The following is a 23017-nucleotide window of genomic DNA, read 5'->3' as shown; positions in this document are numbered from 1 at the left end:
TTTTACATATGAGGGTAAATGTGCATATTTCAAACAAGGTGGAATACAATAACAAGAAAATAATAAGTGGAAAAATCACATCGGAGGCTGCAGAAGAATGAAACAGTCATTCGTGTTTTCTTTCCTTGATGAATTCTTTCCTTCCATTTTCCCTTGACTCCGAGAAACAATCCTTGCAGTTTCGGGGGGGCGTCTGTTTTCTTTACAAACATTTCAGCAAGAAGAAGTTGCAGACGGCTCCGCGGGGGCAGTTGCATAACTTACCGATCCTGGAGGCTTTTCTGACGGCGCATTGCTCCCCGGCATCGCACTAGAGCAGAGCAGAGAGTTAATGCCACAACTGACAAACAAACAAACAAAAAAAAGCAGATGCTTGTTGAAATTGGACGCTGACCTTTTTTTTTTTTTTTTTTAATATATATATTATTTTCTTGTCTTCCTCATAGGTTGTTTTCCAGTCTCTTACTTAAAAACCTCTCATCAAAATCTTTTTTACTCTTTTTCCCCTTGTTCTGTAAATTAAGAACCCATTTCCTCCCCTAGCGCTTTGCTTATCCTGAAATCTAATGAAAGAAGTTACCGTGGGAACTTGTCCAAATTTCTGCTCCCAGACTGGCACTCGTTTACTCTGCAGTTTCTCCAGAACTTCTTGTAAAGCTCCAAGCTGGGAAAACAAATGCATTCGTGAATTTTATGCTTCCAGTCATATGGATACGTCTTGTGACTGCCTGGGAACCAGATTGCTTGAACACAACAAGTACTTTTTTTTTTGGGTTACTACATTAGTTGAGTATGGGATCCCGGTCAGAACATAGATATTACTTAAATACAGTCTTTTTTTTTTTTTTTAATTTAATGCAGAGAATAAATCGCTGTGTTATAAAAAAAGATTTTTTTTTAGATGGTGCTGATGTCATCGCCTGGAACAAGAGCCATAATCAATAATTATAAACATAAATCAAAAGTAGCAATTGAAACTACATAAACTACACATATATATGCGAGGGACCTGAGTCAGAATCTCCATAAAACAGAACAATTCTTTATAGGTGGGGGCTCGCCTGTAAAGCGGATAAAAAAGATCCTCCCTGTTCACATTTTATATACAGCAAGAAGCAATGATCACTAAAAGTGCCCTGATCAGTTTAGGCATTTCTGACACGCACACGAAACAATGCGAAGTGCTGCGGGGCTATTAAAGTTTAAACCGCACGATCGGGGCACGACAGAGTCTGCAGAGCAGCGGGCAGAGAGCAAGAGGCGGGCGGCGGCGGCACTCACTAGCTCCTTCTCGCTGGAAGGGACGGAGTCCTTGGGGTAGAAATCCCTCAGTGCCCTGGGCTGCAGCTCGGAGCTCTCCTGGGCGCAGGCGGCGGCGGCCAGCAGCAGCAGCAGCCAGCAGGCGAGGGCGGCCAGCAGCGTCCGGGAGCTCTCCATGGTGCTGAAATCCCCCCTTTCCCCCTGTGGGGCTAGGAACACGCACCGGAGGAGGGGGAGGGGGCGGAGGGGTTTAAAAAAAAAAAAAAAAAAGATCGAGCGGAACCTGGGAAGGCAATTTGGAAGGATTCTGCCGGCGTTGGGTCACTTGCCTCTCTATTTCTCTCATCAGGAAAGGGGGGAATCTTCCTCCTATTTATTTAACCGACTCCTCCCCGTCGTGACGCCAGAAAGCAGCGTGGGGGGCGCTCAGGCAGGGACAATTGAACTGTTTATCAAAGCTCCTGCCTGATCTTTTGAATGGAAAGTAAAGCATCACGGCTCCTTGGGGGCAGGGAAAGCAGACTTCGGAGGATCAGTGAGACGTTGTGTTTCCCTTCCTGCTGCTCAGTTTAACTTTATGGATAATTACAAAGTTTCTCCAGTTCACACTGCTGAGATTTCACAGAATATCTGCAAATGAAATGCCACGTCTTGGGTGGTCGATTGATACACGTTAAGACAGAAACTTTTTTTTTTTTTCCAAAGGGAGTTATTTGTTCTTTTCCCTTTTTCATAGGTGGACTGGAACCTCCTCATAACCGTATTTAAAAATACATTTCTCCAGGAATTTGCGGCTTACAGCAACAGAATACAAAAATCTTTCAGATGTTTATAACATAACACAGGTGGATTCGAGTTTTAAACAGCCCGACGAGGCAAAAGAAGTATACAAATAAAATGCTGAATTTGCGAAAAATGAATCTCACATGGGCCATGATTAGGCTTCCTTTCTGAAAGAGGCGGGTAGTTCATTAGTAAGTGCCAATAACTATCAACTCTGCGACGACCCCCCATCCTACCCCTAAGATTTCCAGGTTCAAATGCTGTTATCTCAACTGCTCTCACTGCTCAACCTTAAAGCAGCTACTTAAATATATTCCCAATCTGATCCTTTTTGCAATCTATTTGTTCCCATATTGTAAGCTTTGCTGAAGCAGGTCCCTTCCAATTCTCATTTGCTGCAAAGTTAAGAAAACTAGTGGGCACAACAGCATTAAGGTGGGTGGAAGGGTTAGCTCCACACTGATCTTTGTATTTACTGTGGCGTTCCCTTAATAAAAATTAATTTTGCATAAATAGAATACAATAAGAAGAAAAACAGGAACATGACAGAATGTCTTAAATTTAAAGTTAGACTCTAAGCCCAAAACCACACTCAAAATAGTCCATTCTGCTTTTCTGATTGACCTTATTTTAATTATGTAGCTATAAATTGAGCAGTTCAGACGATTATGAGTTAAAAATGATGCAGTTCTTTACAAAATATTCCTTGCTAGTCCCTTATCAATTAAAGGAACCATCAGTTAATAACTGTCAGAAATAAACTTCAGGTGAATGAACTTTTTACTTTACAGTAGACTCCATATGCAATAGAGTCAAATTCATTGAGCAGATACTGATGAGCATGTACTCTTAAATATATATTCCATGAAATACACCTTGAATTCTAGTGTATGAATGATAAATGAAATACATGCACTATATACTGAATTTTATCTACTGCCATATATACTATGAAATCATACCCTGCATACTTTATCTATATATAAAACATACTGAAATGCATACAGTATATAATATACAGACATTCTGAGCTTCTTCTACACATTGAAATTCCACATCTGCAGCTTTTTAGGTTAGTGCAGTGAATGCCAGCATTCAGCAAAGCTGCATGCAGATGTGGAATTTATATAGTGCATGCAGAAGTTCTGGGGATTAAAGCAAGGTTTCCTGTGAAACCTTGTCACAGTATGTGCTAAACTTATTGCACAATTTTATTTTATTTTTTTTGGGGGGGGGAGGGGAGTGTGGAAATGTAGTGTGTTCTGTTCAGTGCATGATAACACTTCATGCCAGGGTATTCATTTATTTAAAGTGGTATATAAATGGACTGTTTTAATTACATATTCCTACAGTGTGTTCACCACAATGACTAGCAGGATAAATATTGTGCTAAATTTATTTTAAAAAATTTAGCATCTGCTGGAGGGAAGTGAAAATTACGGAGAACCTTATGTATAAAAGGCAATGGCTGAGAGGCACAGTTTTCCTAGCAAAATGGAGCCTGTAAATGTCTGTCCAGAGAATGCCAACAAGAGGGCAGAAAGGAACAGAGGGCTCAGTAACAATATTTAAAAAAAAAAAAAAGGGCTGGAGTACAGAAGGACCAGGATTGTCAAGTAAAGATTATCCTGCTTGGACTTCTTGAAAGGGAAGCCATTCACAGATACTGGTTGAACTCCCAAGTTATTAAGACTTTTGTGAGGTCAGGGAAGACCTGGATCATTTAACAGCTGATTCTCATGCTTTTGTCAAGGTTAGGGTTCCCTAAATTTTCTGGACTCTGGATCTTTTCAGTCTACTGTGATTGTAGAAGGTTGGAAAGGAGCAGTCCAACTTTTCCCTGTATTTCATCCAAGTACTAAAGGCACTGAAATACTTTAGGCTTTAAATAATTCTTCCTATTGAGAGGACAGCACAGCAGGGCATCATTGGCCTACCTAAACTGATTGATGCAACTGACTGCACACAGGAAGCCCAACTTTCAAACCTATCCATGGTACAGCAACCGAGTGCTTAAGTGGAAATATAGAGATAGAATGCCAGTATTTCTAAACTGTGGTAGGAACTGCACAGTTTATAAAATTCCATGGATTTCAGCTCTGAAGGTATGTATGTATGTTTTAATTCTCATGCACTGTATATTTCCAATGCAAGAAAATACTTTATTTACCCATTTTATTAAAATATGGGCATATATTGTATGTACAAAATAATTGTCACACTGTTTGAATAAATACCCAGAATTAAATGCAGAGGCAGGTATATTAGAAATTATGTGCAAGGACTTGGAATGACCAGGTCACTGATATTTCCACCAAATTTCCCAGACCTTCTCCAGTTCACCTAGACCCTCTAGCACTTCATTGAATCTCCACCCGTTCTCCCAGACCTACCACCCAAAAACTGCAGTCTAAGAAGTCTGATTTCACTTGTGTGAGTTAATTAGCAAGTGCAAAAGTGCATAAACAAGGTCAGTAATGAATATGTGTATATTGCATACAAAATAGCAACTACTGTAGGTACTTCTCCTGCCTCAGAATGCCTCTTGACCACACCTTTCTCCCCTGATGAAAAGTATGCATGAAATTGAAAATACATGTGTACTCTTGACATTCATAGAACAGCATATATGTGCATACATGCTATTTAGGTACATATATGCTATTTGCATTCATGGATCCCCACTGAAAATTCATTCCATATTGTGAAGATGCTACCTCATGAAAGGAAATAGATGCGAGGAAACATTTGCATTCCCTGAATGTATTGGTTGTTTTCCATGACAGCAAGAGAAATTTGTACCCTGAATCCTGCTCTGACTCTTACATCCTGTGTCACATCAGCTTTTTCAAGCAATTTGAGCAAGGAAAATATGCCTAAGACTAGCTGGTGGATAAGTCTTTCTGACATTGTCTAAGTTAACAGTCAGCTTTAATGGAAGGTGCCAGAGCCATCTTACTATACTGCTAGTCTCATAAATATACGAGTTACTATGTCCCTGGAAACATCTGCTATAGAACAGGTCTAACTTAATCGGATAAAACAGCTGGCTAAGTAACACCAAAATGGGAATATTCAGCAGTATAGCCATGCTGCTAAATATCCCCTGTAAGTTAGCTGAATAAGTTTTATTCGGCTAATTTACATAGATGTTTTCTTCTGAATGTTGAGATATTATAGATATATATATATATATATACACACACACACACACAACTACAAATAGCATTACAATAACTACTACATCTCACTATGACTAACAGACACATATCTGCACTGTTTCACTTCAACAGCTAATGAAGAGACAAAATGGATAAGAATCAAAAAAGTAAAAACAAATGACAACACACCACATTTAGAAGTTGAATTATAGTTCTTTACAGCAAGAATCTACCTTACCTGTCCAGTTGCTCTCCTCAACCTGATTGCACTGCTGACAAATATCCCTAAGAAATGCCTGTCTTTTATAATTTTCAGAGATGGGTGTGGTTTCCTGTGATATTTTGCAACCCTTATACAGTCTTGTACACTTCCCATGTGATAAGGTGTATTACCATGCAGCCAAGGCATCATTGTGCATTGCTCTGAATATAATCATAAAACATTATAATGGGTCACCTCTGCATATATTATCTTAATACTTGTCATCAAAACATGGCAGATTTGCCATGTAATCTGAGCAAATCTTCTCCCTTCAATGAATAGGCCTCCCTGTATGCAACGGGGTTAAACCAGGATTGACTCAGCTTGTCCCTCTTGACATGAGCGATATGGTCACCTTGTATATAGTGATGTTTGCATATAGTATGTGGTAAGACTCGTACTTTATGTAATGAAAGATTTTATCAGATAAATTACCCATAATCACTTTCCATTTCTTAGCTAACTTTTTTAAGTTGGTTTTGTCAGGTTAGGCTGCTGGGATGACAATTCTCATTCTCTACCCCATCATTTATAAAGACCTTTTGATGTCTTGGCACAGCTTGATTAGAATGACATGGGATGTGAGTGAATCACGGATTCTTTTCCCCCCCAGCAATTTCCTATTTTGCACATTCATTTTCAGCAATTTGCAGTATGGTTTTCCTATTAAAAGGGAATAATTTGACATCCGTGCTCTTGTTAGTGAAAAACACCCATGTCTAGAAAATTGCTGAAAAATAGCCTGCAAATGAGGAAATTACCTTTAAAAAAATCTCAAAATCATCCAACTCCTTCGGCTTTTATATGCATGATAACTGAGTGGCATAAGATCAGGATGATGAGTCTTAACACCACAGTAGAATCATGAATAGCAGCTCTTGTTAGCGTACTTTCTTTGTAATTGTTCAAAAAAATGATTTTTGTAGGCACTTTAACTTATTTTTCATTTGCCCTAATATACAATGGCATACATAAGCTTATAAATCCACTACAACTACAGTCCTTTAATATAAAGATACAATAAATCATTTTAAGATAAACATTATGCTGCTCCTTAGGAATAATGTTATATAAACAATTTTTATCTGTTTCTTCATAGTGTGTCCCATCTTTGACTAGATTGTAAGCTCCAAGGAGTAAGGAGTGTCTAGTATATGTCTCTGCATACATCTGCTATGTCTACACAAATTGTGATAATGATGATGATGATAATAATAATAATCCATGAATAGTAATTATAGCAGATCATTTATGAGGCATGGAGAAGTAGCCTAGTGATGTGAACAAGCAGGCTGCAAGCCAGGGAAGCCAAGATTCAAATCCTACTTCTCCTATAGATGCTCCTTGTGACTTTGGGTAAGCATCACCCTCAATTTCCTCAGCTACAAAATTAGGGGTCAAAGTAATGGATGGGGCAGCTAGGATTTGGGGCAGGTAGGTGGTCTGGTGGGGGGTCACATTTTCAGACAAAAAGGGGTAGGTCCCAAGACTACACAGTTTTATACTTATTAACACTTTGTATTTACTGGAGCTGCTTCAAGGGGTGGTGGGCCGGGAGGGTGTCTTGAGAATCCCAGAGGTTGTAACGCCACTGGGAGGTACATATTTAGGCTATTTGGCCACTTTAAGGAGAATCCTGGGAGCCTCGGGATATGTTTTAGTGTCCCAATGCTCTTGGGAAAAGTTAGCTACATCTCTTGAGTGTAGCTAACTTTCCTTAAAACAACACAGCTTCAAAATGTAGATGCAAGCTCTGCTATTTTATTTGCATTATATTGCCTAGTTATGAGATTAGCATGTATTTGCATGCAAATCAGCTAATTTAAATACCCGCATCATGCTGTGTTTACATGTGTGAAGATAATGCGTGATATTTCAAATACTTTGTGTTAGATCTTTACCATGCAGTAGATGGCCTAACACAGCTTAGTAAATAACCCCTTTAGATTGTACGCCCTCTGTGGCAAGAATCTACCAACTGTAACTGAAAATATTTATGTATTTATTTATTTCAATTTCTATACCGGTATTCTGATACAGTCATAAATAAATTTGTAACTCCCATTGAGCTCAGATTTGGAAAGGAAAGTAATTCAATTCAAATCAAACTTAATGTTGTGTTTTTCAAGCTGTATCCTGTGAAAACAGTTTAATCTGGACCATCAAAACTAACCCAAAGTACAACACCCCCTGCTTCTCTTCCAAATAAAAATAACCAAAGAGAAAAAAAATAAAAAAAATATGAAGATGAGAAACCACAAATGTTGCATTATCAGTCAATGTATTTCAAAAAGGTAATCATATTTTGTAGTATTGAGATTTAATTTTCCCTGTCCTTCTATTTAACATAATAAAGGCATAAGAAAGAGTCATTAGAAAAATTCACTAAGCAATAAATTATTGGAACTTTTGTGCATGATGGCAAAGTCCTATTCACAGTTCTAGAGCAGCAACGGTGTCAAAGGGAAGAAACCTAAAACTAGAAACAAGCAACCATTAACTCAATTGCCAAGATCAAATAGATGAAAGAGACAATTCTAAAAGCACAGGAAATTATAAAGAAATAAACAGGTCATTCAGTTAGAGAATATAATCAATCTGAATGCAAATCCTCAACTGAAGCCAGAGTTTCATTTTTTTTCCTTTTAGATGTCCTATGGTCAGGGATCATCCTTATGCTTTATCACCATCAAAGGAAAAAAAAATCCTGATTGCAGGAAACAAAATAGATATCCATTGAAAAAAATAGATATCCATTGCAGGAAACAAAATAGATATTTATTTATTCATTTAAACATTTTTATATACCGGCATTAGTTGTGGACATCATGTCGGTTTACAGTAAACAGGTTAAGTTTGGAAAATTACATTTTAACAGGGAAGTCAAAACTGGGAGAGGGGGTAACGAAAGGCAGCTGAGAAAAGACAGGATAAGCAGATATCCATTGACAAATGGAAAAAAAAATCTTTTGCAATCTATTTGGGTTGCTCTTACAATATCTTGAAATATATGAATTCCATACTCATTGTATTTAAGAATCTTCTTTTTTTTTAATTATTATTAAAGACATAATCAGATCCTTGTCTGACTCATACAAAAAGATATACCATGTAGAGCCAATTGGTCTGCTATCTAGTTCCAACATTGCCCTATGGAAGTTAATGATCATGAAAAAAAAAAAGTAAATTACACTCACACTGAAAGTTCAAGACTTTTGTTAATAGGGCAGAGATCTTTTTCTAAGCAAGAATCTGTATAATCCTCTTCTATTTATTCTGGAAGACCAATTACTTGGATATCCTCTGAATGAATCTTATTTAACTTCGACTCATTTTGATGCTGTAAAGCATCTTGCTGTAAAATTTAATTTTATCTTGAAGTAATTAAGATAGGAAAGAAAATAGCTGAATTTTAAAATCAGTTGGCTCAAATCTCTTACTTAAACTTTTTTTTTTCACTCTATGAGTTGCTAATAAAAAAGTCTGCATATTCAGGGATCTGGAAAAAAAGACTTCTACCTTAAGAGTTACTTATTTACATTTGTTAACTCACTTTTAATCTTAAAAACCTCAAAGCAGAGTACAGACAAAAACAGTATTTCAAATTCCACATCACATCACTGACCCTCCCACCCCCCCTCTCCCTCCCTCCTGTCTTCCAAAGCCCAAGTTCTGCTCCCTGTTTATTAAAGGTCCATCAAGCCCAGCATCCTGTTTCCAACAGTGACCAATCCAGGCCATAAGTACCTGGAAAGATTCCAAAAGGCTGATAGATTCTATGCTGCATATTCCAGGGATAGCAGTGGATTCCCCAAGTCTACCTCAATAATAGTTTATGGACTTTTCTTCAGGAACTTGTCTGAAACTATTTTAAGCCCAGGAACATCTTTTACCAAATCCTCCAGCAATGAATTCCAGAGATTAATTATTTGATAATAAAAAATAGTTTCTCCTATTTGTCTTAAATGTATTACATTAGCAACTTCATTGCATGTCCCCATGTCTTTGTATTTCTTGAAATAGTAAACAACCAATTTGTGTTTACCTAGTCAATATTGGGGTTTTGTTAGCATCCCTAATTTCTATTAGCATGTCCTTGTCTGTCTGTCTGTTCATTCTGGCTGTTAAGATCCACAACCTGCAACACTCACTCACAAGACTGCCTGGTCTCAAACATGGCTGGAACGCCGCCAGATCCACCACACATGCCACCATTTCTCTTTATTCAACCTATCCATTAATGCCCACAGTGGCAGGAAGACTTTGAGCGGCGTTTCTTGATGACGTTAGTCTCCTGCCCTCTTTAAGTCCAGGCGCCGCAGAAGTTTCTTGCCTCAGCAACAGGTCTTCTGCCTTGCTTTGCTCATCAGTGGATGTTGCCTCTCCTGCATTCTTGTCTTGCTCTGGGTTCCTCGTTCCAGTCCTGTTTCTGTCTCCTGCCTTGTTCCTGTGTTCCTGACTTGTCCTCTCCTTGCCTTGTCTTGTCTGTCCTCCCTTGGCCTGATTTCCTGATTCTGACCTTGGCTACAGACCTTGACCATTCTCATTTGCTGCCTGGACCTGACTCTTGCCTTGTCTTTTGCCTGCCCTGACCTCCAGCTCATCTACTGGATCTCATTGTCTACCGCCTGCCCTGACCTCCAGCCACCTACTGGTTTTTCCTATTCTGCTGCCTACCCTGACCTCTGCCTGGCCTTAGATTCTTGTTCTTGCCACTGCCCTAGGGACCCATCTAAGACCTGGTGGCCACCACAACTCAAGGGCTGAATCTGAAGGATTGTGTTGGTATAGGTGAAGCTCCAGTCTGTCCCGTCACAGGGCATCACTGTCTGCTGATGGAGTGGACCAAGTGGTTGTGTCAACAACTCCTTTGCATCAAGGATCCACCATCCAGATCCATTACACTGGTCAGGTCAGGTGGATGGTAGTACAACCACACTACTATTCTATTCCCCTTCTCACATGAAATCTCTATCCATAAATATTCTACAGTGCATTTTGTTTCTTGTAGAATTTTTATCATGTTTGACTCTATGTCCTCTTTAACATATAGCGCCATCCCTCCACCAATTTGATCCATGCTATCATTGTGATATAATTTATACCCTGGTATTACAGTGTCCCATTAGTTTATTTATTTATTTATTTATTTATTTATTTATAATCTTTTATATACAGACGAACGTTGGGAACATCTCATCTGTTCACAGTAAACAAAATGCAGCTAACGAGCTTTACAGAGAACAATGAACAATCATTAATAGGTAAACTAGCTATACAGAGAACAAGCAATAATAGGGACTTTGTTAATCTCCTTCCATCAGGTCTCTGAAATGCCAACTATATATACCTCTTCATTCAGTGCTATACATTTCCCATCTTATTTTTTAGACTTCTAGGATATGTATACAGACATTTCAAAGTACATTTTTTGTTTGTATTAACAACCTGCTTATCAGTTGATGAAGTTAATTTGGAATCTTTCTGCTCTGTTTGCTCTTTGCTTAAAGGTACCTGGGATGTTATAGCATTTATTGCAACCTCTCTATTGGGATGCCTTAACTTCCCTGTTTTGTTAGTATCCTTCAAAGTTACGTACATTGTTCTGAACCATGTGCTTCTGAGTGACTGTCGGCTTTCTCCCATCATCTAGTTTAAAGTCTGCTCTATCTCCTTTTTAAAGGTTAGTGCCAGTAGCCTGGTTCTATTCTGGTTAAGGTGAAGCCATCCTGTTGGAATAGGTTCTCCCTTCCCCAGAATGTTTCCCGGGTCCTAAAAAATCTGAAACCCTCTTCCCTGCACCATTGTCTCATCCATGCATTAAGACTCTGGAGCTCAGCCTGCCTCTAGGGTCCTGTGTGTGGAACAGAGTGCATTTCTGAGAATGCAACATTGGAGGTTTTGGATTTCAGTTTCCTACCTAAGAGCCTAAATTTAGTCTCCAGTACCTCCCTTCTGCACCTTCCTATGTTATATACCATGACAGTCGGCTCTTCTCCAGCACTCTTTAAAATCTTATCTAAGTAGCACTGAGGTCCACTATCTTTGCACCAGTCAGGCAAGTTACCAAGCAATCCTCATGCCTACCCAGCCACCCAGCTAACTACATTTCTAATGACTGAATCACCCACTATAACGGCCATCCTATCCTTTCACTCCTGGGAACATGGCCATGGAGACATAACCTCATTGTGAGAGATACGATATCACCTGGAAGGCATTTTCTAGCTACAGGATCACTTCTTGCCACACCAAGGTTATGGTTTCTGCCAGGTGACCTTGATCCTCCAAAAGCAGCACAAGGGCTGCTTGACTGGAGTTGAGGCTGCTCTACTACGTCTCTGAAGGTCTCCTCTACTATATATCTGTCTGCTTCAGCTCCTCCAGGTCTGCCATTCTGCCTACAGATATTAGACCTATTCTCCAAGAGCCAGGAGCTCTTTGCACTGGGTGCACACATACAACACCTCACTAATAGGTAGCTAATCATACATGTGGCAGTCTGTGCAAAAGACTGGATAGCTGTCAACTCGCTGCTAAACTTCTGTCTGCATCTTAATTTTATTAAGTTGTTAAAGTTTTAAAGCAGATTATGGAGTAGTTAGATCTCTGAATTTAAGGGGTTTTAAATTATTTGATGTCTTTTAAAATCAAAGGGCCTGATTTTCAGAAGTATTTGCACATTTAAGATTGGGTTTTACCTGTGTTTATGCACTTTACCTGTGTAAATGGGCCTTTAAAAATTGCTACAATATATGCCATTGAATTGTCAATAAGTTTTACCGATGTTAAGTGCACTTAACAGGGGTCAATAGCTTTTGAAAATTGCTATGATAGTATGTTGCATTTACACGCATAACTCCTTTGAAAATTCACCTATTAGGTTTTTAATATAACTAGGTGACTTATTTTAGTTTGTGACATCATTTATTTATTTATTTTATTTAGAAACTTTTATATACCGACAACCGTTTGCACATCGTATCGGTTTACAGATAACTAAAAACTTTAGGCATTGCCTTTACATGGAACAGAAACTGTGAACTAGGGAATAGCAAACATCTAAAAGCAAATTAATAGTATTTACAAAAGTAAGAGACAAATAGATTAATTACAGCTTGGAAACTAGGAAGGCAAGCGGGGCAAATCGTAAAAGATATGCAACATTGGTAACTGGCAAAGGCAAAGATGGACAATTTACAAAATATTAGACAAGAGTTAGGTTGCAAAAGCGTTAAGATCAGAGGGCAGGCGAGGAGAGGAAGAGGAGGGGGAAGGAGAGTGTTGCTAAAAACGGAAGTAGCAGCAGGGAGTGCTGGAAGATAAAGGAGGTGTACTCAATGGTTTAGGTGGTTTCAGGAAGGCGGTTCATGGAGGAAGGATAGGCCTGTATGAACAGGCCTGTTTAGATGGTGTCTTTTAAAATCTAAGGAGCCTATTTGCTAAAGGTTTTCTCTATGGGGAAAATGCTCAGTAAATAGAGCCTTAAGGTTTTCACCTTGATTACTAGGTGAATTGTGCTAGTTTGTGAATGACCAGCAATAACACTAAAAATTAGTCAATCCCTAAACTCAGGGTTAAATATGTATTATTAAAAATCAATATTTGCAATCTCATATTTTGAAGATTTTCCTTTTAACTGGGAGTGTGTGTGTGTGTGTGTGTGTGAGGGGGGGGGGGGGGGGGATTCTATTTAACAGAAAAAGAACCGGGGTGGGTGAGTGAGAATAAAACTAGTGACTATTTGTCCAGGAACCTGTATTCTCACCTTTACAGATCAAGTAAGTGACCTTTGCAAACTCACAATTCTAATATTTACAAATACTAATTTATATTAGCTCACAAAATTAGCTCAAAGTCTATTAACCCTAAACTCTCACAGTTCGTAACAGTGGCAAACAAATACTGATTTTATATTAGCTCAAAGCTATTATTTCTAAACTCTCACAATTTCTAACACACAGCTAGTAATAATTTAACCCTGAAAGACATTAAAAAAAAAAAAGATTTTTAGCATTCTTTCCCAGCAAGTCCAACTTACCACCAGGAAATGAAGGCTCTGATGTTAGCACTCCTTAAATCTCCCTCTTGGAGATTTGAAAATTACATTTCCATGTCTTCTTTCACTCCCTCCAACCTAATAATATCCAGACTCCAAGCATGGACAGAGTGCCAAGAAGTAGACAATGCCTAAAGCACTAGATAGGTCAAGAAGGAGGAGGCTGGAGTAGTGGCCTCTGGCCTTAGCCATGAAGAGGTCATCCAGTTATTGTTCCATCGGTGCTACTGTTCTATGTAAAGCCCCTCTCTCTGTTGGGCAGTTTTTCGTTTTCGTTTTATGTAAACCGGAGTGATTTGTAGTCCCTACAAGAATTTCGGTATATAAAAATTAAAAATAAAAAAATAAATAAATAAGAGGTCACTAGAGACTTTGGTAATGGTCATTTCAGTGGAACAGAGATGGCAGAAGCCAGACTGAAGCAAACTGAGAATGGCTTGAGATTCAAGAAAGTCAAGGCAATGGAGGCAGCCGGTACATTCAAGAAGTTTGGATGTAAATGGCAGGAGAGTGATAGGATAATCATTAGCAGGGTAAGTAAGGCCCAGTGAATGATTTTTGAGGAGTGGTGTGATTACAATATCTTTGAAAGCAGCAGAACCAGTTGCGGTGGAAAATGATAGATTGAAGACATAACAAATGGAAAGGATGACCGAATGAGAGAGAGAACTGAGGAGCTGGGTGGGAATGGAGTCAGAGGAAGAAATATTGAGTTTGGAGCAAAGAAGAAGAGCGGTTTCCTTCTGTTACTTTAGCAAAGAAAGAAAGGGCAGTGGAGAGGAAAGGACTGGCAGAAGCTCGAAGTGGAAGAACTGGAGAGAATGCCAAGATGAATCTTGTGAACTTTGTCCAGGCGAAGGTGGCAGTTTGAGGAGAGAACCAAAGAGACGAAGGCGTTAATTAGATGGACCTAGTGTGCTTGCTTAATGGGATGAGGTGAATATGACTCTGCAGTGTAAGAATGTAAGAAGCTCTCTCCCCTCTGCCTCCCTCTGTCTCTCATCCTCCCCTATTTATTATTTTTCCTTTGCTCTATCTCTCTCTCTTATCCTTTTGCTCTCTGTCTCCTTCTCCCTAACTTCTTGTTCCCTCTTTCATCCCCCTTTGCTTTGCCTCTCTCTGACATCCTCCCTATCTCCCTTCTCAACTCCTTGCTCTCTTTATTTTTCCTTTCTCCCACCCATTGCTCTCTCTTATGCCACCCGCTTGCTGTTTCTCGCTCTTCCATTCCCTGGAATATATCTAGAAGATTTTAAGTTTGGTTCCTGGCTGGCTCAAAGCTAATTCAATGGGGCAAATCAGATGGGACTAATGGTCCTTATCATATTCTATATTTCTTGCGCGCTCTCTTCACCTCCCTTCCTCATCCTCTTTTGCCCACTTGCTTGCTGCCTTTATCCTCCCCTTGTTTGTTCTCTCATCTTATCTTGATTTTTCATTCACATCTGTTCCCCGCTCTCTCTCTCTCATCCTCCCTTTTCTTTGTTTTCTTTTCCAACCACTTGCTCGCTCTTGCGCTCTCCTTTCCCTTCTTCTATACGCTCATGCTAATGCAACACCACGGCATGAAGGCAGCAAGCACAAAGTGTTGTCTCTCAGTCACTTCTGCTCCCAACTCCTGGGTATTAGCACTTGTGCAAAACAATTAACAGGATGCACAGGATGAGGTGGTTGCCAGATTCATGCAATGCTTCTCAACCCTTGTGGCTACTAGTACTGGGGTGGCAAGCTGACAACTGGACATTTCACACCTTGCCTCTTCAAATAATGGACTATTCAATACTTAACTACAAAAATATACTTATCATGCAAAAAATACATCAGATCTGGCAATTTTGTTTTGCTTTGTCTCCTTGAGAAAGGAAGACATGATAACATATGAATTAATCATGTTTCAGCACTGAGTGCATATTCATTAAACAATAATCAGCCATGTCCAAGGCAATCAGAAGCAGTTTATGCTGTGGCTGGGGTTGGCTTTAGGCTTTTCACACAGGTAGGTCATTATCTGGCAGTAAGGCAATTATTGGCTTGTCTGAAATAAATTATCGCATGTTGGCTAAAATGGGAAAGCTCCTTTCAGGTTTTTTTTTTTTTTAATCTTTCCAACGCATAATGTGATTTCATTTAGGATAATTAATGTCCTGCAGACAGCCAAATTGGTCATAAAGGAACAAATTATAATTAAAAAGTATGTTCATAAATTTGTAATAAAGAATGTCAAAATTCATTGGATGTGACAAAGTAGATCTCAGGCATTATCGTTAAGCAGAGAGGCCTGTCTTACACATCAACAGCCAATTTAGCAACATCAGTAAGACTGTGAAGTACAACAGAGATGACCTGTTACAGTCTGTAATACCAACAAGTACAAAAGCAGGAGTAATATGTTAAAAAATAATGATCCTGTAAGAGGGACTTCACTAAGCCTAATTCTAACCTTCCATTTTGATGCATTTCTTACTGTTCAGTCTGACTAGTTATTCTGACCATTTACTGTGCTTAAATGCTCGCAGGCAGTAGATAAAAGTCAGCCCAAAATATATGACACTGGATAATTTCTGTTGCACAGAAACCATCTATATGAAGCTACAAATACAGTGTCACATTGATGAATAGAGCAATCAGAGAATTAAATAAAACAATTCAACCAATTTTTTTCAAAATACCTACATACTTCCAGATACCCAATGAAACCTTCTAGTAAATGTGACTCCCCAGAACCCAAGCTTGGCCACCATAGGCAGTTAATATGTTTAGGGTTATTTTCATTAGCCCACTATCCTGCAAGCTATGCATAAACCTTTGTACCTGTGTACCTTGTAGCGAATTGTCAAACTGAATCCGCCTGGATCGTTCCCCTTTGAAAATTAACTTCAAGCATGCATGTTAAAATTGCACACCTACTTTGTACCTGCCATTTGTGTGGGCAGGAGATTGGGTGGGGAGGGGGGGTTTGCTAACATAAGTGCATGGATATTTGAATATTAAATGTATATGAGCAGTTTCTCTCAGCCTAGATGCCCCTGCAATACCTCTTTTTAACCTAACAAAAAGTGAGCACTTTATGAAGCCCTGTGGGTGCTTTTAATCTGCAAAAATTGGAGGTGTGCAAAAAATTATGTGCAGGAGCAAATCTCTATGGAACGGAGCTAAATATGCTCGAGCCCGAGAGGCCATCAGGGGTTTTCTTTTCCACATTAGAAAGAATGCTGCAATCTGGACATGGAGCGGCCTCGGAGGAAACTTTCCTTCCCCCCACCTTCCCCCTCCCTTCCCCTACCTAACCTGCCGCCCCAGCCCTACCTAAACCCCCCCTTACCTTTATCCTATAAGTTGCACCTGCCTCCGGGCAGGCGTAGGTTGTGCGCGCCGGCCGATGGCCGGCCTGCGATCCCAGGCTGGAGTGGGGGTTAAATTTGAATGTTACGTTATTATGAATATGGGAAGTTGTATTATGGTCTAAATAATATGGGTTAGAGTATAAGCACATGTTTAATTAGTAACGTTAATATATATGCAGTTTGCAAGATGATGTTTAATATCATGTGATTCCTTTTTTGTATCTGATATCCATGGTTGTTGGGATCTTATAACCACCGTCAATAGTTAAGCTTAATCTGTATGTAACCATAACTCTTCAGAGTCTGCATGTCCTACCTTCCATTCTATGCCATTTTGCCAATACATCACTCCTAACTCTAGACACAAAGCTTTTACTGAAAGTGTTCAGTCATATAGCTGACTATTTGGAGAAAATATACACAAGTTATTAATAATGAAAGCCCATATTTCCTGGCTAAATAAAAAAGGCAAGCTCCCAGGCAAATGCTTAGCTCATCCGGTACTAATTAATTTGAAATTCCTGCAATGCAAGATTATAAATTGCAGGTGACATGTGCAAGGGCTTTTTCCTACATTGCTCCCACTATATGGAATGCTCTTCCAGCAGAATTGTGGGGTGAAAACGATATCAAGAGCTTCAGGAAGCAAGTAAAGGCATTCTATTTTAAGGAGACATGTCTGTGATATATCATTTTATTGTGTGTTATAATATTTTATGTTTTATTTTAACTTTAATGCTTTCTTATTTATGACTATGAATATGCATGGTGTACTCAGCATTGGACATATTAGAAGCAGCGAATACTAAAAAATAAATAAATAAAGAGGAGACTTGTGCAAATGCAATTTATTTTAACAACCCTATTGTAAAATGAAACAAATCCTGAAAACATGACAAAACTTTGCTGCCATTCAGTAGTTTGGTTTTTTGTTCTTTTGTTGTTGTTGTTGATTTTTTTTTTTTTTTATAACCTTGGAATGATTTAAAAATGTAGGGATTTTCATAACCTCAGAGTCAGAGAGAAGCAGTGCTAGTGAAGGTGAATATTCCTGATACAGTAAAAGGAGATTTAACTTCTCACCAGTGGGAATATGTGGAACAGAGCAGGGCTGTATAAAAAGCATCTGTTTGTAGCATCGGAATATCTCTATATAATGTGAGATTCATAGATTTAGATCCCAGCAAGGTCAGCTCAGTCTGTCTTCCTGTATAGGTGCAATTGATAAGATGAGCACCAGTTGCAATGGAGAAATAGTAATCTGGTCCGGTCATCAGCACTGATGCTGACGACCGGTACTGGAGGTAAACAGTCATTCATTCTCTTCATTCTTGCTCTCCTCTATTAAATTTCTAGTAAACTTTTATTGCTTGGATTGGTGGGGGTTCAGGTTTATAAATCTGCCTTCCTTTTCAGAGGATCATATATAACATCTATGGACTTTGCACCTGAGGCTTTGCCTGCTACATTGTAGGAGTGTACGCCAAATAGTTATTTGAAGTGCAAGTTCTCTTATGGAAGCAGAGAATATGATGACAGAGGAGAGCCAGAAAACTCATTTTGCTTGACTGTTTTTCATTCTTACTACATTTCCACAGATCCTACCTACCCAATCTCTCTTTTCCTTCACATTCCCACTACTAAGGGTCTTCTCTGTTTGTCTCTTACTTACCTCCCTTAACCTAAGTACAGGTCAGAGTCTGCTCACTCTGGACAGTAAGTCTCAGCTGACTCTTCCACAACCCTGTACCTTTTCGGCAGGGCATGACCAACCTCAGATCTTTTCACCAGCTGTGTACGATTCAGTCAACGTATATCATTCGCGTGTCTGCTTTGACAAAAATCCCTAGTTTCGTGGGTGTCAACTAAGTAAGCCTCCACACGTTGCCCACTCACAGAAACTCTGGCAAATTAGAACACAATAATAAGCTCCCCGGCAGAATGTTCCTGAATCTGAATTGGTCTTATTAAGAGGAAAAACATTTCCTCTCTCAATTGCTTGCAAAGAAATCCTGCATTCACCTCCTGCCCTTGTCAAACTTAATCAGCCTCCCTAAAGGTTAGGCTTCACTCTAAATTAGAGCTCCGTTGGGACGTTCTTTCCAGAGCCAATGACCTTCTTGGCTTAGCTACTCTAGCAGGCGCAGGGCACAAGTGCATGGGACCAGGTTCCTTTCACAATGGGCGCGAGCTCACCTGTGGACAAGGGTTGGAGACTGAGCAGAGGGGACAGGAGGGGATGAGACTGCATTTTTAAACAGACCTCCAGAGAAAGCTTTGGAAATGCTTGCATGAAGGGCGAGAGGGTGGAGATCATTTTGGAGAACCAAAGAATTTTACTGTAACATTCCAGTTATAAACTCCCATTAACAAAATTATACAACTGTTGTTCAAAACGTTGAATACTCCAAATCTGCAGATTGGTCACAATAATCCAACAGAAGCTGAGTAAATCTGGATTTACCACCCCTGACATGGCTTCTGACGTTATATTAATCAGTCCCGAGTTTTATGAACTAATACTATTTAGTCAGGAACATTTGATATTCTACAGCCCTGAGTATAGGATATTATTTATATATTTGATAATATTCAGTCCTGAGTACAAGTGATTATTATAGTCCTAAGTATATGACTAGATATTATTTATTTCTGAGACTAAATATTATTTATTTCTATGTTAGCCATGACTCTGGCTTTTCCTCCTCCCAGTTCAAGTGCTCCTGTTTTATTGTAACTTTTATTCACTTTTTCACTCTTCGCCTATTGTTCACGTTGATGTTAATGTTATTGCACCGCTGTTTATTGTAAACCGATACGATATGATTGATATCATGAGTGTCGGTATAAAAAAGCCCAAAATAAATAAAATAAATAAATACATTTAAAAAGTTGAAGTCAGATTTGAATTGGGGTGAAGTGGGCATTGATTATCCCAGCAAATCATAGAGTTGAATTTAGTTTCAAACTGGATTGGTTGAGGTTGTGATTTCTTACTCAGCATACACTATGGATAATAGGAGGAGCTAAAGAGACTCACGTTGCAAAGAAGGATTTCATTGAATGCGAAAACTCATTTGGAGGGCAATTTTCAATGGTTAAGGGAAAGCCTCACTGAAAATTGCCCAATACTTGTACATTTTAAGCATGGGGACTTTTTCCTGCTGGCAAATAGGGGTGGAGGTTGGGGCGAGAGAAAGCTCTATTTGTATTTTTTGCAGGTACATTTGCACCTGCTTCTAAGGAGGTATAAATATACCTGGGCACGTCGTCCGCAGACACTGTGATTTTCAAAGGATTTGAAAATAAGCTTGCAAGTCCCTCAGTTAGTTTAGAAATTACCCCCTTAAGGACCAGATATACAAAGCATTTTTCTCATAGACAGAATGGCAACGACCCTTTAGTGCATCTGGTCCTAAATCAATTCAGATCTTTACTCTGTGTTTTGTATTTCAAAATCTTTTTTGACTGAACATAGTCTGCCCCTCCACACACACACACACACACACAGAGGCTGATGTACCAAAGTGCAGCCAAATTTACAAATGCCATTTTGTATTCTACAATCACCAAAAGTACATCTTGTCGCATTGCTGTGCACCATCATCAGTTTATCATGTGAAATTTAGTCACACTATACAAACTAATAGGGTCATTCATCAAAATGTGTTATGGCGTTAATGCACACAATAATGCATGCGATAATCGTGTTACCGCATTGTGTGAATGCAAATGTTTTGAAGGAGTGAGACTGGGAATTAATTAAAATGAGGGGCAATATCACACATGCTATTAATAACTACACCTTTTAGATAGTAAATTGCATTTTGGCCAGAGAACGAGAGAGAGAGAGCAAGAGAGAGCTCCTCTAGGGAGGCCTTCACCGTATTCAACTATTCATATCTCTATAGGAGGGCCAGCTAAGAGCTCGAGGTGAGGTGTTGCTGGTGTTTTAGGATTTTGGGGCCAGTTTTACACGCAGAGGGGCGGATTTTCAGAGCCCTGCTCGCCTAAATCCGCCCAAATCCGGGCGGATTTAGGCGAGCAGGGCCCTGCGCGCCGGTGAGCCTATTTTACATAGGCCTATCGGCGCGCGCAGAGCCCCGGGACTCGCGTAAGTCCCGGGGTTTTCGGAGGGGGGCGTGTCGGGGGCGGGACCGAGCGAAGCGGCGTTTTCGGGGCGTGTCGGGAGCGTTCCGGGGGCGTGGCTACGGCCCGGGGCGGTCCGGGGGCGTGGCCGCGCCCTCCGGACCCGCCCCCAGGTTGCGTCCCGGCGCGCTAGCGGCCCGCTGGCGCGCGGGGATTTACTTCTCCCTCCGGGAGGCGTAAATCCCCCGACAAAGGTAAGTGAGGGGTTTAGACAGGGCCGGGCGGGTGGGTTAGGTAGGGGAAGGGAGGGGAAGGTGAGGGGAGGGCAAAGGAAAGTTCCCTTCGAGGCCGCTCCGATTTCGGAGCGGCCTCGGAGGGAACGGAGGTAGGCTGCGCGGCTCGGCGCGCGCCGGCTATACGGAATAGATAGCCTTGCACGCGCTGATCCCGGATTTTAGCGGCTACGCGCGTATCTACTAAAATCCAGCGTACTTTTGTTTGCGCCTGGAGCGCCAACAAAAGTACGCCTATTCGCGGTATTTGAAAATCTACCCCAGAGTGAGCTGTACGAACAGCACAGTACAGCTCAGTGAAAATTTGACATCATTTGGAGTGAGCAAAGTTTCACAAAGATGAGATTTCTACAATGTTCTCTTACCCTAGCTTGATAGTACCCTGATATAAAGTTCATCAAGCTAAGGTAAGCGAACACTGTAGACATCTCATCTTTATGAGACTTTCCTCATTCCAAATGACGTCAAATCTTCACTGAGGTGTACTGTGCTGTTCGTACATCTCACTCTGCGTGTAAAACTGGCCCCTAAACCCTAAAACACCACTACTACCTCAGTTCGAACTATTAGCTGGCCCTCCTATAGAGATTTAAATAGTTGAGGCCTTATAAATAGTCTCTCTCTCTCTCATCACTTCCTTTTTCTTACTGCGGGCATTATTATAGCATTTTGTTGAATCTGGGGTAAGTAATGACCTGCATAATTACACAAGGCAGCTCATTACCTACATTTGCATAGCTAAATTTCACACGCAAAAATATGCGAAGCCTTGTGCAAACATTTTTGTATGAAACTTAACAACTCTTCCAGGAGGGGCAGTAAAGGATTTTTGTGTTAAAAACTGATTTTGCACAAACTTTAACACAGAAAATTTGCCATAAATCTCATTTTCATAATGTGTATGCCTTGTATTGCAAGAAAAATACCTTGCATTATCAGGCCATTCCTACATTTATTTTTAAAATGTATATCCTACGCCATTCACAGTTTATCAGGCCTCATAGTCCTTCCCTTCACTAGGAAAATGTAATAAAGAAAATGCCTCATCAGGGAAAGCAGCAACACGTCTAGCTGGTTTCTATGTTCCTATTAATTGCTGAAATAATTATCATTATTGGGGATTTTTGTTCACTACCACCTTTAGTGTTTAGTCTAGTGTTGCTTTTGCCTATTTGCATGCCTGCCACATACAGAAAGTATGGTTTTAATAACCTCCCAGTGGTTTATTTATTCCAAGTTCCCAGACATATTACTATAATAAAAGAAATCTCATGCAACAAGTGTTAGGAAGAGATTATTTGATGAGTAATGAGCCCTTTTATTGGTTAGTTCTGTAAAGTGAGCTATGTAGTACCTGCCTGAAGTGGGTATTGAAGAACAAAGCCTAAGGGATGTTTCTGGAAAGTTCTTGTCATTGATATTTCCTCTTCTTGGTCATTTCTGACAGATGCCATGAGAGACTTTTAAAATGTCTAGTGAGAGAAAAATAATTATTTCAGCTAAACATAGAATCCATTTGCCATACGTTATTTGCTAGCTGCACAGATTCCCACTGGCTATGTTAAAATGCAGAAGCACTGAAGGTTTTGGACTCTAATGTATTCTGTTAGGAACAATTTAGAGTTTCCACTGAATTACACAAATGACCAGCAAATGTTAAACAATTACATTTTTTTCTAGGTGCCAGTGGGGTCTGAGGGGGTCCATACATAGGGATTAGGTTTCAGGTGCAAAGTTGGCTCTGCTGGGAAAATTTGAAGGACTCT

General features: G+C 39.8%; 1 protein-coding gene across 2 annotated transcripts in view; it reads right to left on the bottom strand.

Annotated features, from left to right (window-relative positions):
- LOC115075450 (cocaine- and amphetamine-regulated transcript protein-like) overlaps nt 1-23017 on the bottom strand; it is a 95105-nt gene continuing 72088 nt past the window's right edge. Inside the window, exons 1-3 of one of the 2 annotated variants that reach the window (XM_029575824.1) lie at nt 1282-1520; nt 581-664; nt 1-310 (exon numbers count right to left, since the gene is read on the bottom strand). In XM_029575824.1, the coding sequence (XP_029431684.1) occupies nt 203-310; nt 581-664; nt 1282-1437 (348 nt within the window). In that variant the 5' untranslated portion in view covers nt 1438-1520 and the 3' untranslated portion in view covers nt 1-202. Of the gene's footprint in view, nt 311-580; nt 665-1281; nt 1521-23017 lie in introns of those variants that run through there. The other variant, XR_003852515.1, reaches the window with a different exon arrangement.

Source organism: Rhinatrema bivittatum, chromosome 13, assembly GCF_901001135.1.
Source record: "Rhinatrema bivittatum chromosome 13, aRhiBiv1.1, whole genome shotgun sequence".
Taxonomy (NCBI): domain Eukaryota; kingdom Metazoa; phylum Chordata; class Amphibia; order Gymnophiona; family Rhinatrematidae; genus Rhinatrema; species Rhinatrema bivittatum.
Note: the sequence above shows the minus strand (reverse complement) of the source record. Positions and strands in the feature narration are given on the sequence as shown.